The following is a 15,000-nucleotide window of genomic DNA, read 5'->3' as shown; positions in this document are numbered from 1 at the left end:
TGGGTACGTTTCCTACTTTTTATGTTGCAAAACTAAACGTAGAAGTACTATAGTTTAGGAGCTTTAACAATCAGCAGTTGTTGTAAAGTAAGACGATCTTGTTTAACCTAATTGTACTGACCTGAATACTCAAACGCTTTTTGTTCATCAATTTTCTATGTCGAATGCGTGAAGGTCAATGAACGACTTAGAGTCAGTTTAACGAAGCCTGTGTACAGCCGCCCCTCCCTGTGTGTCAGTGTTGTGTTTGAGGCAGAGGTAAAAGTGACGACATGTCATGCTAAAGTCAGTAATCTTCCCATTTAAAAAATTGGCATTGAAGATGCTCCATGGAAACCATTTTTGATTTTTAAAAATGAAGATAACTTTTAATCTGTCTCCGTCACAACGAGTTCATTAAATTTTATATCCCATATTAAATTATTTGCATTCGCGAGTTGATCTCAAGAATCCGAGTTGAATTCGGTTGAGATCCGAATCGCGATTTGATTCATAGTTTCCTTTGATTTCAACAAACAGCAATGAGGAAATTGTAATAAAAATGTTAAAAAATAATGGCAAACGAGTATAACAAAAACCAACCCACCCCCCAAAGGAGTTAAATTTGCTAAACGACGTAAAGCATTCGTTTAATTGACATTCTGTTGTCTGCTTTAACCCCTTCAAGGTCTTTTGAACGCAAATAAAGAAAACCGAAGTGAAAGAATTAAGGGTTCTTTTAACACCTCACGCCTGGTAGTCTCTTTCTTGTCGGTCTGTGGGTTGATTCTGGCATATTTACCTCTAGCGACTGCGGTTCTCGTGGATTAAGAGATGCCACAAAATTAATAAACTCTGAAACCTGGCAAAAGAAGGTAGCGATAAAAAAATTTAGCCAACTGTTTATACTCTCTTTCCAGTTGCACGTTGATGTACGTCAGTCACGAAATACAGAGGTTTTCAAGTGACCACCGTGACATCAAAATCAATTAACAAATGAAATAACGATACAAATGCATTCAGCCGGCGATAAGCGCTGAAAAATATTTGCTATTAAGTACCAATGGGTCATTATTGAAAGTGACTTAAGCCTCATTTTCAAACTGAGATCGACCAAGTGCGATTTTTATCTTACGTTGGAATGTCAATTGACATATGAGTAACGAAACTCCATACACTATGAAGAGTCACCTTAAAACAATAAAAGGATTTTGAAAATCTGGGAATAAAAATCAGGATTTGTACGAGTTTACGAGGGTAGTCTCTGTAGCTTCGAGGGAATGCAAGAATGTGTTATCAAATTTGCGGATTCCGAATTAAAAACCCTTCTGCTGTCTTGATGATTGATTGTTCCTCGTTTCACTAATATGCCCAAAACAACAGGAACAATCCAAACACGAAGAAAGACACGACCGATTATTTCAAGGAATTTAATCTTAGACCGAGGTTTTCAGCAATACTTTTAACCCATAGAACTTTCTAGGAGTTGGTTGATTAAGCAAATTGCTTCTTGTCACTGCGGTCTTGACTTCGTGAACAGTCTTTAGTTTTCTTTAACAATGATCATACCAAAAGAAAATGAATCAGAACGTGGTTTTGTTACTGCGAAACTAGGTTTAAATGATCAACGTTTAGATTTAACTACTCATGATACCTGTCAGTTTCCTTTGGAGTGATTTTTTTTTTAATGGATTCAGTTGATGATCATGGATATTACTTTTTAATGGAGTCGAAACTTACTGGATTATCCGTTTCTGTCCTATCGTTAACCTCAAAATCTGCAATGGTACTTAAAAACGAAGAAGTTGAAGTAATTAACTTGGCGTTGAAGGGACTCTCCACTTTTTCCCGTGAAACAACAGAACTCGTTATACTTTTTCTGTTGTCGTAAGTTCTAATTGATTCTGAATGTGTAGACGCGGTCACTGTTGCTTGAGAATGGAGGACATTTGTTGCTATGTTTGTAGAAATAGATGTCGCAGGCTGCAATGTAGTTGTCCATGCTGTGTTGTGTGAAATAACATAAGTAGTGATACTTTTTCTGTTGTCCGGAGGTCTAATTGACTGTGAAAGTGTAGACACAGTCAGCGTTGGTTGAGCGTGGAGGGCATTTGTTGCTGTGTTTCTAGAAGTTGGTGCCGCAAACTGCAATGCTGCTGTCGTAGATTCCTCTGCAAGAGGACTTGATGTCGGTTCGACAGCAATGTTTGAATTTAAAGTTACAGTTGACTTCTTGGAAGCAGATTCTGTTGGTGAGGTGATAGGAGAGATAGTAGAAGAAAGGTTGGAAGGCACTTCTGCAGAGGTGATTAATGAACAATCTGTTAGAATCATGAATACACATTTTTTTCAATAGCCACTTTAGTAATCATTTATGATGCTGTCTATGAAGCTTTTTTTAGAATAAAGCCGTAGCTAGTCGTATATTTGAAGAGCAGATAAAAGCATGTGGGGTTTTTTATCAACGCAGTTACAAAACAAAACCCCCAAAAAATCAGGCTTCAGTGGAACTTGCACCCACAGGGAGCCCGTGATAGGTGTTCAAAACACGTTTAAGCCTGAATTTTCAGGCTTTTTTTCGTTGATACTTACGGCTCGATTGTAAAAGCGACGATCAAATTTCTTTACATGCTTCCGAGTCTATCCGCAGTTCAAATGTATGTTTTTCATGTATTGGCAAATTTTGCGAAATCTAGATGCAATTCCATGTACTTTTCGACTCCAGTTGATTTCAAGTACAGTTCATAATGGTAATAGGACTTCGTACCGTCCAATTTGATCTGAAATCATACGAGTGATTGACAAAATCGGACGACCTCTTAGCGGGAGTCCGATTTGTTTAATCACGAGTATGATTACAGACCACATTGGACGACACGAAGTCCTGTTACCAATTGATCATAACCATTACAATTTCCGAGAAAACAAAATTAATGCATTCCTTTTTCACTGTCTAATGTTACAAATTTGTCCATTTTGGAAAATCTCAGTTTGGTAGGGTAAGTGGTAGTTGCTATGGTGATTGTGATAAATTGTGATTGGTGGATTAAGCTGAGTACACTTAATATGATTGGCTGATGTAACTGTTCGATTTCACGTATCCGATTACAGCCCACTGTCCGATTTCACTGTCCGATTCAACCATAATTAGTGAAAAATAAAGTAGTTAATGTACCAATCAAATTTGAGAAAATTGTATTGGTTATGATTAATGCTGAAATCAGGGCTGTTGATGACCAATCAGATTCTAGAATTTTGTAATAGTTACGATTAATAAGATGCAGTTATTGGTTTTAGTATTATTCGAGGAAAACTGAGTCAATTATTAAGTGCTACTCTATTTGGCAGAACTTTCAGTAGACACAATTTATATTAATATCGAGAGAAGCTCATAAAAAATTAGACTGACGATAAAATAGATTTTTAAAAAAAGAATTTAGAGCTGGCTGGCCTTACCTGCAGAAGATAAAGACTGGCATATGAAGCCGAATCTTAGAAAAGCGTTTCTACATAACCTTGCCTCGAAACACGAAGAATTAGCATTAACATTCTTGAATAGAAAACACCAATAAAGTCTTCTGTTTAAGTTTGGATTTATGCCACATGTAGAATTTAGGAAAGATCCTTCTACAATCTCCCCAGTGCTCCACACAAATTCCTCTATAGATTGATTAATTTTCAACCCAATCCAGAACTTGACATTGCCGCTTTGATGTCCTAGAGATGAAAGCATGTTTGATAGCTTATCGATCTTTTGCTGCGAGTCGACCACTGCCAAGATTGAACCATTTTTCCGGCAGAGCTCAGTGGCTTGTGCCCAGTTCACTTTGTTCTCATTTATGTAGTACGCCCTTGTGGTCGGCTTGAGTCCACCTAAATGTGGGAGAAAATTTTGGTAAAAGAAAGGTTGAAGTCATCTGTCCCACGACTATGGACGTGAGAGGCATGGGCCCGATCCTGCGATGACGTCACAAACCTCACATTGCAAGGAAGTTTGTGATGCCACTGAACTGAAGAAGAGATTGCGCGCGTCTCACGTCAGTACCCGTTATCGTTGTTGTTTATATCAAAGGAAATTTTCAAGCAGAAATGGCAAAATAAGGCAAACGATAAGTAGAACTTTTGAGTTTTGATTTTCCGAATTCTGATGTCCTCTTTAAGATTTGCAATGTTTTCTTTTCTCACAGGCGGCTAAGCAAGAGGTGCTCATTTTAAATGACACCCATTACGTTAGGAAAGGAAAGTAACTTTTATTTGAGTGTCTTGACCTCTAGCGATGGAGCGCCAATAGGCTAGTTTCCAATTGTGTAGCAACAAAAGAACAGAGTCGAGGTTAACGGGAATAATTTGCATTTTTCTTTGTTTTGAACAAAACAAAACGCTAATTATTCCCCTGAACCTCGACTCTGTTCTTTTGTTGTTGTTGCAAAAATTCGAAACTAGCCTACTGGGGATACTGTAAAATGTGATCAACAAATTAACGCAAATCAATTCAAATGTCTTGTTTTGTGCAATCCGTGACCATCCTGTATAGAGTGTTTTCACTCGCGTGATTATTAACCTTGCTTTTCCACCGAAACAAAAGATAACGTTTGCATGACAATTCAATTCTCAATTCCCGGAGGATCAGTTGGGTACACCAACATGGCGGCCGTTCCACTGTTTAGGTCAGCACCAACATGGCCGTCGTGACGTCATGTGGAAACACTATTCAATCTCTACGCTCTTTTGATGAATAGATCTAAGCAGCTAACTCAGTGTTGTACCCAATTCAAATCCTTTGAGAATAAAAAGTTTTGTTCCAGGCATTTCCATATCATTTAAATGTGAATACTACATTCATGGCATGCAAATACAATACACAAAGAATATTAATTCCAGGAGATTTGAGTTATCCGGCTAGGTCTATTATAGCTAACTAAACTATTAAAATCAGGAAAATAAAATGTGATGTATTTAAACTAGGGAATGAACATAAAATAGGTCATCAAAGTTAGCAGTATCTTAAGCATTATGGTCATGGGTTCTAATCCTGTTCAAACCTAGACTTTTTCGGAATGCTTGCTACTGCTTATCAACCCTTCCATTCGCAAGGTCAAAACGTTCATTCTTCCAACTAGTACCATAGAGTTCTTTGTTACGTAGTCATGAGAATTTGGTGTTATGACAAGGTCACACCTGATAAGCTGATAATCATCTTCATTCTCAATACCTGTCTGACTGAAATTTCATTGAAATTGTGAGGAGAATTTACATACTGATCTCTTCTGGGAGTCAAAGGGTTAAGTTGCTTGGCTGACTGTGATAATCTTCCTATCTTTTATTTCAGGGAAAGTAAATTTGTCTTCAAAATTAATGAATCGAAATTGTTTTGAACACTTATATTAAACGCTTTTGTAGAATTGGCAAGTTTGCTAAGGGAGCTTTCCTTCTGTCGAAACTGGCCGCCCAGATCCATCAGTTTGCAAAGAAAATGCAACAATGGGAAGGAAACTCGCATGCATGATAACGCCTCGTATTCTTCTGGAGGAGTATATATCATCCTCGAACTGTGTTCATTTGAATGTGTACGTTGTACAGTTAGTCCCTCCCAATTCTCGGTCTAGCCGGCCACTTCTTTCAAATGGAAAGCGCCTTAAGAGACGAAAAGTCCGCTTTCGGCCTTCACTGCGGCCACGGACCAATTTACCGCCTACTCCCCCAATTTCAACTGAGGAACAGAAGTAAACCACCTTGGACCAATTCTCAAAGTCTATATCGCTGATTCTAACTTTTCACCAACGAGTAACCGGCGTAACTGATAACATTTCTCTAAAGGACAAAAATGTTAGTATTCTTTTATCCCAATGCAAGATCTTAATCCACATGAAATGCTTAATTATTTGTGATCATCGTTTTTAGTTTATTTCCAACAGGCGGGAAATCTTTTTGCTTCTAAATTTTATCGCTAAGAACAAATTAAAATTATAACGTTACCAAGTCATTGTTTTACCGAAAATCGGTCGTTGGTCAAATCAGTGTTCCAACAGTAAAATATAGCTTTATCTACTTACATAAAAAAAGAACGACGCAGAGCAGAGTCTTCATTGCACGTCTCGGGATGTTGTGCCGAAAAGACCATATGATAAGTTATTTATTTCCCTCGATTTAGCCAATCATATGTTGGGAAGGTTAATGTTTTCTTTCTTGGCCTTTATCATTCCACATTACTTCCGCTCTTCTTTGAAGAGCTTTGACGATCTGCTGAAAAACAAATGTATATTACAGCAAACAGAGTTACAGAGAAGGGTACGAAATCATGACTTACGACAATTTTAGTGTGGACAGGAAATTAACACTTTTGATTTGGGTCTTCTTTGATGGAAAAGTTGTCTCCACTTCTCAGGCAAATGACTGAGCAATTATCATTTTAATGACTTGAAGTCAATTTAAAATTCTGCGTGGTTGTCAAGTTGGCTTTTAAATTTTCAATTCAAGGAGCTGGACACTCATATTTGCTTTCAAAACAGCGGGACCGGTTCTAAATTGCATTATTTTCGGCAGATTTTTGGTGTGCTTGCGCACAATCACCCAGACTATTTAAATAAAATTGTTTTTGCTTTTTCCTTTGTTAGGGACTATTCTCATCTCATCTTTTTAATACCCTCAAAACATGTTTCCAATGGTAATGAGATCGCCCTTTTAAAAAAATCGGACTATTGCAGCTTATTGCGTAACGAAGAAAGAGAATTTCCAATTTCAGTGAATTTGGACGTTGCATTTAAACTTCGTTGTCAAATGCCTTAAAATAGAGATAAAACTGATAGAGCTGCTCAGCGTTGTATGCAATGAACAAAAATAATAGAAACTGTTATAGGATCGAAAAATAATAGTTACTGAAAAGTTCGTAAGTTAAAATCCTGCATGTTCATAATCACTCGCACATCCCCAAGTCATCACAGTTGTCATCATACAAGAAAGTCATGTCTTTTACTCATTTAGAGGGATTAAGGTGACATTTACAACATTTGTCATCACCTTCACTGCGAGAAGGCTCGGCATTTCGACAATTTCAGGCCTGGAAGTGACGTCTGAACCAAGTTTAATGATCCTCTTAAGTCTTAAAGCTGACTGAGTGGAAAAGCATCCACAACTAATTGTCGGAAGCCGGTCGTACGTTCAACACCTGCTTTTGAGCAAATCATCAGGAAAAAATACATTTCCACCAATGCTAACTGTGTATATGTTTTTAAAATATTTTTTTTATCATTGTTTATTTATGCTTGCAGCTCTCGGCTTTCAATCATAGAACAAGAAAGAGAAAAGACCAAATTTTTACGATCAATCACATCTGTACTGGAAGAACCGTCATTTCAAAAGCGAATACGGTCCTTATCAACTGTATAGCGTTTCAGTATAGCAAAAAGATTTGCTTTGTTAAATAAAGCACGCTTGGCTTTTGAATGTTTTCTCGACCTTCAAGTATATGTTCACTTCCGACGTCGGGACAACCTCATTTATGCCCTTTATCGGCAATCTCTCGATGGAAAATCCTCGCATTGTTCATTTGCAGTTCCGGAAGAGTTAAAAACACGTCCGTTAGAATTTTTGGAGTCATTATTACACAAAGCACGTTTCGACTTTTTTTTCGCGGATTTCTGACTTCTTACTTATCACACGCACAGATAGGAGATTAGAAGACAATCATCGACGAAACTGAAGCAATAGTTTTGCAAGATTGAAGTAAACAAATCGCAGTAAGTTTAGTACAGAAATCTTCGTCTTCCTCTTGACTCTTACGGCAACATCCTGCATGTAATTTGTGCTGCATTTCTAAGCGAGATAACCTCTTTACCAGATTTGCCTTGCGGCCATCCCTTGTCACACAAATGTCTCCCCTTTGTAGACGTTTGTTATGGGAAAACAAAGCTGAAGAAACGAATCGCATTCTTGCAAGAGTACGTTTGTGACGACGGGCTGAAAAACACAGTCTTGCCGTTATTATTATACGAGAAATTACATTCAGATTTAAAATTCCTAGTTCTGTTTGGTCACCAATATAGTTTAGCTTTTTAGGTATTTTGCGAGACGATGTACTGTGTGTATTTTTAATTCACCTATTGTTATTTAGCTAGTTACCTTTACAGTACAAATAAACCTTGTTGTTGTTGTTGTTGTTGTAACATCTATAATCTCTTTGAAATGTGTTTAAAAGAAACCCCATGACTTTGCCAATTATCTAAATAGAAACACGCTAAAAAGATTAATTTGACATTTACTCCACCTTCAATCAACTTTTAATATAGTTCGAGTAGGATTACCAAATGTTTAGTCGTGTATTCACTTAATTTGTAAAAGAAATGTGTTGAACAGTTTTTTTTCAAATAGTTGAAATTCGTTAATGATGTTTTTTTTAACAAATAGGCAAATCCTATTGAAGAAATTTTATAACAATGCTTGCTTTCTTACTACGTGATGAAGTTCCCGTCCAGAAATTTATTTACTATATACCGCGGCTGTTAAAATAAGATTGATCACCAAGACCTGCCATAAGAAATAACTAATAGTGATTAATTACAACTTTCGAGAAAGCTCCATAAAGTAATCATTTCAATCACCGTCTAAAAATCCACTGGTGTTCTCAGTTTATTTATTCTAATAGAGTCATTTGGCAGCTTAGCCAGTCACGTGATCTTAACCGAGCTGACGTCTCGACTTCAAACGGAGGTAGAATTTATTCTTCAGTAGAACTCGAATTTAGTTCGTCAATTTATTTACGTTTTCTGGGTTCTATGACATATGGAAGGTCCATTACCTCGTGATGACCAGGAATAATTGATGGTTTTCCTTTTCCCTGAAACATTTGACTAAGGAGAATGGGAAAGAGCTTTATCAGCCAACAGTGAACAAAAACATAAATAATTGTTTTTTAGGCAATGAAAATGGCTGTGTAGGCTCCGTGATGTTTTTAGTTGTGGCACATTTCTTTGCCTCTGTAAACCTTCAACGTGAAATGTGAACTGTTTCTTGCATTTTCGAGTGCTTCAGCATATGACAGTGAACTTTTAAATTATTTCCTGAAACGTTAGCGCCTTTCATAGCAATCTTATTCTTGGATAACTTGCACGCATTTACGATGCGAAAGAGTAATTTGCAATAATTGCAAAATAATTTCCAACGCGATTTTCTTCGTAACTGGTCGTCGACTTGATTAAACGTCCTATGAACGACGAGGTTGACTAGCAATAGAGTTATTTTCACAGAGTTATGACGTTAGAGTTAGTGTTAAGTTTCCAAAATCCTGAATTCAAGATTTTGGAAATTCAAGCTTTTGGAAGGCCTAAATCCTGAATTCAGAAATACACAAAAATACAAAAAGTATCCTATACATGCATAAAAGCTAACCTTGGGCCTAATTAGGCCTAAACAAAAGTTGTTAGGCCTAAGGTTAGCTTTTATGAATGTTGGCTTCCAAAATCTTGAATTCAGGATTTTGGCTGCCATTATCTTGAATTCAGGATTTTGGAAACTTAACTCTATGAAAATAAGAATAGCTGTCCCCATTCGTACTGGAGATAAGTAGGATGTTTTTGACGACGTATGCAATGATTCTAGTTACTTTCCATAACTCGTGGACTAACTGAACTATTTCCAATCGCTTCAATATTAAACCAAGCATTTGCATGATTATTTTCAGAATGAAAATTTGTGTAATGTGACCCTATTTCTTTTCTTGAAACCGAAATGACCATGAATGTTCTTTGAATTCTGAAAAATAAATTATTTCAGAAGTATAAGTCATTTCCGCGCCAGCTTCCTCTTTACAGGTTTATCGTAGAATTAATTCCATTTTACGAGTAATTGAAGGGTAGGAAGGTTTTCCGATCCCTTCGGGTAATGAACAAAAAGCCGATATTGAGCGACATGGCGTCGAAAGGACAAGATAGTAATTAGCATTTATCACTGAATTTCAGTCTCTTTCAAAAAAAGTCTCAAACTGTGTATTTTTAAATTAAAAAAGGGCATTTCAACGTTGTAAAAATGTTACACTCTTAATTTAGTTACTTCTGATTGTACTGCTTTTTGTAAATAAAAGAACTCAAGAAAGGCACTATAACAAAATTTAACGTAAATACAAATGTTAAATGATGTTCCGAAAGGTGAAAATGTAGATTGTCAGGAGAAGAATTATGACGGGAAGTTATATTCGATTTGTAAGTGAGGAGTTGATTTGCATCACAGATTAAAAAAATAATCCTCTTTCAACTAAGCTATAAAGTTCACCACTTTTTTCATCGGCCCCGGATTGGTTAAAATTGACCACGTGACCCAAAGTGCCATGTGCAGCAAAATGTATCCAGGTGAACAGATTATGCAGCGGAAAAAGACTTTTACTTCAAAGGGGAATTTTCGACTTACAATCAAAGTTGATTGCGACCTACTTTGTGAGAAGTTGACCGCTCCACTGATCCGAGCTTTTGATGACCTCAAACAATACTCGGAAAATCTAATTTAAACGTAATTGAAAATATCTATTGATAGTGTGATTTCGGGTCTTGGGACGATTGGAATAGTCTTGATAAACATTTGCTAAATGAAATGAAACTGTAGCTTTTACAGCGGGTTTTTGCCCCTTCTGTTAGCTTGGGGGCGGTTCCTGAAAGGTGTAATAACTCTATTCCAGGGATAAATGTGCCTTATTCCGGCACATTTATCCATGGAATAGAGTTATTACACCTTTCAGGAACCGCTGCAGTTTCATTTCATTGCCCTGAAGAAGAGGTAAAAATGATGGCCTCGAAAGACGGAAGAAGGCAAAAACTTGTTGTTCAATTGGATGACTATCGAATTTAATATGATTAATTTTCTCTTAAATTAATCGACTTGTTACTTTTTCTACAGGATTAATCTCTCTCTAATTTCGACTAAGAATATATTCTGGACGTCAAACTACTGTACAGTGCTGTTAAAGATTTGTTTCTGTTCAAAAGAGCGTCCAATTCGAGTCAAAGCGCCAGCACTTTGAGAGAAATATAGTTTGTTATTGCAAAGATGCAGTTTCTTAAGGGGCGCCTAAAGGCAAATTTAATTATTTTCGAGATGAAGTGGCCGGAGTTTTTGTTCAACTTTTTTTAGCCAAACGATCCGATAGATGCTCTCGTACTCTAAGATTTAAGATCTTCGTAACAAACGTTTGTTACTGAGGTGGAATTCATACAAATGTTGTGAAGTTCTTCTTGGCCACATTAAACTCACAGGATTTTTCAATCTGGCCAGTTTTGCAAATATATATAGCATCCTAAAGATGTGTTTAGGAACAAAGCGTAGGTGAGTTAGCTCGCGATGTTCTGCGCTAAGGTGGCCGTTTAGTTCGGTTTTTGACGACTGTCTTCAACTTCTGTTCCACTTTCGTCAGAGCACTGGCACTGAAGCTATGGTTACTCATTTAATTAATATCAGCTTTGAAGCTTCGCAAAGAAGTAATGCCAGATAACATGATATCAGTAGTGTTATATAAAATAGTTAAAATAGTGGCGCTACGGAATGACCAAAGATTCTGTTTCTATCATCCAGTGGCAACTACACAGCGCTTCAATTCAATATTTGTACCTACCAAAATTGATCTTCGAACTTAGCATGTGGTTTCGATGGCGAGCTAACTGAATAAAAGCAGTTTGTTTCCCTCTCTCAATTCATGGTTTGATTGACATGTGATTCGAGTTCTATTTCATTGTGAATAAGAGCAATATAACGTAGAGCCCGCCAACATTAATTTACTAATACCCTAGTATATGGATATTTCAAATTAATCTGTTACTTGCTCATCCCCTGAAAACAATCATTACGCCACTTGTCCCTCAAAATCAGCCTCAGGAGAGAAAAATATTTTCTACTAACAAAATGCCTCAATTTTTGCCAAGTAATCAGTGGGAATAATGCCTGCATTATTACATATATCTTCTGGAAACGATTTAATCGAATTTAGAATTATCCAGAAGGGGAAATGGGTGCTTTGTGTCCTTTTTGTTTTAAAGATGCTATTGAATTTTGACGAATTGTCCTGTCAACGAACAATAGCATGATCTCCCGAGGCGTTCTGATTAAGTAAAGGGTGTTTTTTTTACTGACCATAGTTAATAGCGTAAGAACAAGAATAGGTAACTTATAAACTCGGTCGTGTTTCTTTAGGATCTTTTGGTAAGCATAAACGAAAGTAGTAAAAGCCAGTGGGGTTACTTCAGACGAAAATCCACGCTATTTCAGTTTTATAGGGGAACTTATTAGTAATAATCTCGGATTATTGAAGTGCGTTCGACAGTCCCTTTGGAAACAAAGGAGGACGGTAGAGAATGAAACAATCTTATAGGACCGAAGTTTGAGGGTAAGAACATGTACTTCTTGAGATGGTTTCAATAAGCGCGGAGTACTATGACATGACTCATGTGACAGGATTGAAGTACTTTGCCCTTTGCTAGACTCTGAATAATAAGTAGGTGCGATGATATCTTGATACCTTAAATGAATCGACACATCACCACCTGTTAAGTAAGCTTTTAAAACGGAGCCTAACAATTGTTAACGGATCCTTGCACAATTTGAAATACTGAACACCTTTTACTTCAGGCAATTCATTGTCAAAGGAAACAAAACACAGAGATCAAATACAAACAGAGTTTTGACTTGAATCCGAACAGAAACCCACATCGAATTGACAAAAATACAACAAACAATATATGAGTGCCAGCTAATCCGGATTAACAGACAAGTAACTACAAAAAACGTGGTCGATTGTCTATAAGAAAATTACACAACGCTAGATAATTAAAAGGAACAAACAAACTGAGAAGTATACGTTGTATTGTTGCAACTGACGGAAACGAGAAGCAAGGAAAACAAACAAAGGCTAATCAGAGACAAAAAACTCTCAAGTCAAATATACATTTCTTAAAAAATCTGAAGAACAAACGAATAAATTGAGAATTCCTGGCTACGACATTAAATGGCATACACCCTAATCCAAGACGTGGAAGTTGCTTTGTTTTGAGATACGTGTGTCATTGCTATGTCAAGTGAGCTACATTAGGGATGAAAGGGATCCAAACTCGTCTTCTTCAGGACGTTTTTCTCCCCGCCAAACCCGTCGAATATCGCATGCCGGATATCGCATGTCGGATATCGCATGTCGGATGGCACTTACAAGCTGCCGAATCACAAACCTGTACCAAAGTGATTGCAGAATACCATACCATTTCAAATGTGCACCTTTGAAAAACGTGGATATCGGAAACTTCACCACCTGATGAGGCAGTTCCAACGTAAAATTTCACGCGAAAAACCGATATTGCGATGGGTGCGATATCGGTTTTTCGTCCTTGAATTTACCTTTTGGCGAATTTTGCAGTATTCAATGCAGGATAAAAAATGCCATTTCAAAGAGCTGTCTGTTTCGATTGTTCAGTCCAAGCCAAAAGAAAAACAAGAATAATCTTCTTCCTTACTTCTGCACTGTAAAGGGAAAAAGATTGCTTTGGAAAGATAGTTGTTTCCAATTTTTGCCTCCGTTGCTACGTAAGGCCACGCGATGGTACGGTTCAATATCGGACAGCGTCGTTAGAAAGTCGCAACCTCGTCTTGATAGCCAATAAGACGGCGAGAATTCCTTATAGGTATGCGATTCCATGAAGTATTGACATTTTTTCGCTGGATAGTAAATCCTTTGAGTGGTTGAATAGTCCAACCGTTATCGCGCTTATTGTTGGCGATGGTGACTCGGCCGTAATCGGGAAAAACCCGAGTGCTCCTTTGCAGGAGTCGAGTCGAACCTACCATCTTCCGATTACTGATTACTAGTCGGATGCTTTTACCACTGAGCTATAGGAGACTCGTAGGAGCTGGGCCGATCTTAATTGTCAAACTGGAGCATATATGCATTAAATTTCGTACCGAAAGAGATGTTACATGTTAATCCCTGTAAATGAAATGAAGTGGAGATATATTTTATCGATGGTGTCTCGGGGCCCGTGATATTCGGAGTCGACACGGAGCTTACACCTTTCATGTCTCTCTCAGAAGTCAACCGTGACATTTTCTTGACCAACTGTAATTTAGAGCAGCTTCTCTCACCACGTATTATTATTTTATCCAATGAATTACCACTTATTAACCGAGAGTGAGGTCATTACTCTCAGACCGAGGTCTGAGATTTCCCTGTAATGACCGAACGGACGAGGTTAAGGGGCCGACCATTTAACTCTTGATTTCTGGTCAGCAAGTTTTTTTTTTCTAGCAACCTTGGTAGGCAGGAAAAAAAAGTGTCGTGTTTACATTTACAAAATGTATTTACATTTACATTGTGGTTATTGCAATAATAGTTTTAATAGGGAGCTGCAAAGCCTTAAGTTGTTGTAAGCTATACAAAATCATTCTTGTATAGCTACATGTTATTCGGAATGTTATTCTTTAGAATCATTTAATATTACCTAATAACAATATTCTCATGTTATAAAGTGATGCTCCACAGGTAGATTTGAAAATGTTTAGCTTCTTAATTTAAAAAAATAGCTAAAAATAGCAAAAAGCAGTTCAGAAATGCTCATAGCGTGGTAATTACTGCTAGAATCATTAGTTACAATTTAAAAGTGGAACTGAAATCTCCAAAACAAATGTTAAAGCAGAATTAAAGTTAGTTGATCATGGTCTAATTTGTTATATGTTGTCTTACATTATATAAGACATTGCAAAAACCTTATATTTCAATAGAAAGTAATTACATGAAAATGCTTCAGTTGAAAAGATTAAAAACGAACAAATTATTTTCCTTTGTCTAATAAAACTTGATTCTTGAAATATAAAACTTTACCTCCATTACTGCTTGTGATAAGCTACTGAATTTGGATACAGTGCGAGCTAGCAAGCCAGAAATCGATGATCCCAATAAGCGCAACCTACAGAAGGAACTGTAGGCTAACTGTAGTGCTAACTAGGCTAGCCAATGTGTAATTTAGGCTAACCGTAATGGCTTGCATAACTCCTATGACTTGG

The 15,000-nt window shown here is 37.1% G+C and overlaps 1 protein-coding gene across 2 annotated transcripts in view; it reads right to left on the bottom strand.

Moving 5' to 3' along the window:
- The window catches only part of LOC138033171 (adhesion G protein-coupled receptor L3-like), a 34,405-nt gene that overhangs the window by 15,677 nt on the left and 3,728 nt on the right, over positions 1 to 15,000 (bottom strand). The window contains exons 2-5 of one of the 2 annotated variants that reach the window (XM_068880930.1): positions 6,033 to 6,222; positions 3,436 to 3,852; positions 1,720 to 2,276; positions 782 to 841 (exon numbers count right to left, since the gene is read on the bottom strand). In XM_068880930.1, the coding sequence (XP_068737031.1) occupies positions 782 to 841; positions 1,720 to 2,276; positions 3,436 to 3,852; positions 6,033 to 6,066 (1,068 nt within the window). In that variant the 5' untranslated portion in view covers positions 6,067 to 6,222. The remainder of the gene's footprint in view (positions 1 to 781; positions 842 to 1,719; positions 2,277 to 3,435; positions 3,853 to 6,032; positions 6,223 to 15,000) is intronic. The other variant, XM_068880929.1, reaches the window with a different exon arrangement.

The sequence above is a fragment of the Montipora capricornis genome, chromosome 14 (assembly GCF_036669925.1).
Source record: "Montipora capricornis isolate CH-2021 chromosome 14, ASM3666992v2, whole genome shotgun sequence".
NCBI lineage: Eukaryota > Metazoa > Cnidaria > Anthozoa > Scleractinia > Acroporidae > Montipora > Montipora capricornis.
The sequence above is the reverse complement of the archived record's forward strand: the minus strand, read 5'-3'. Positions and strand labels throughout refer to the sequence as shown.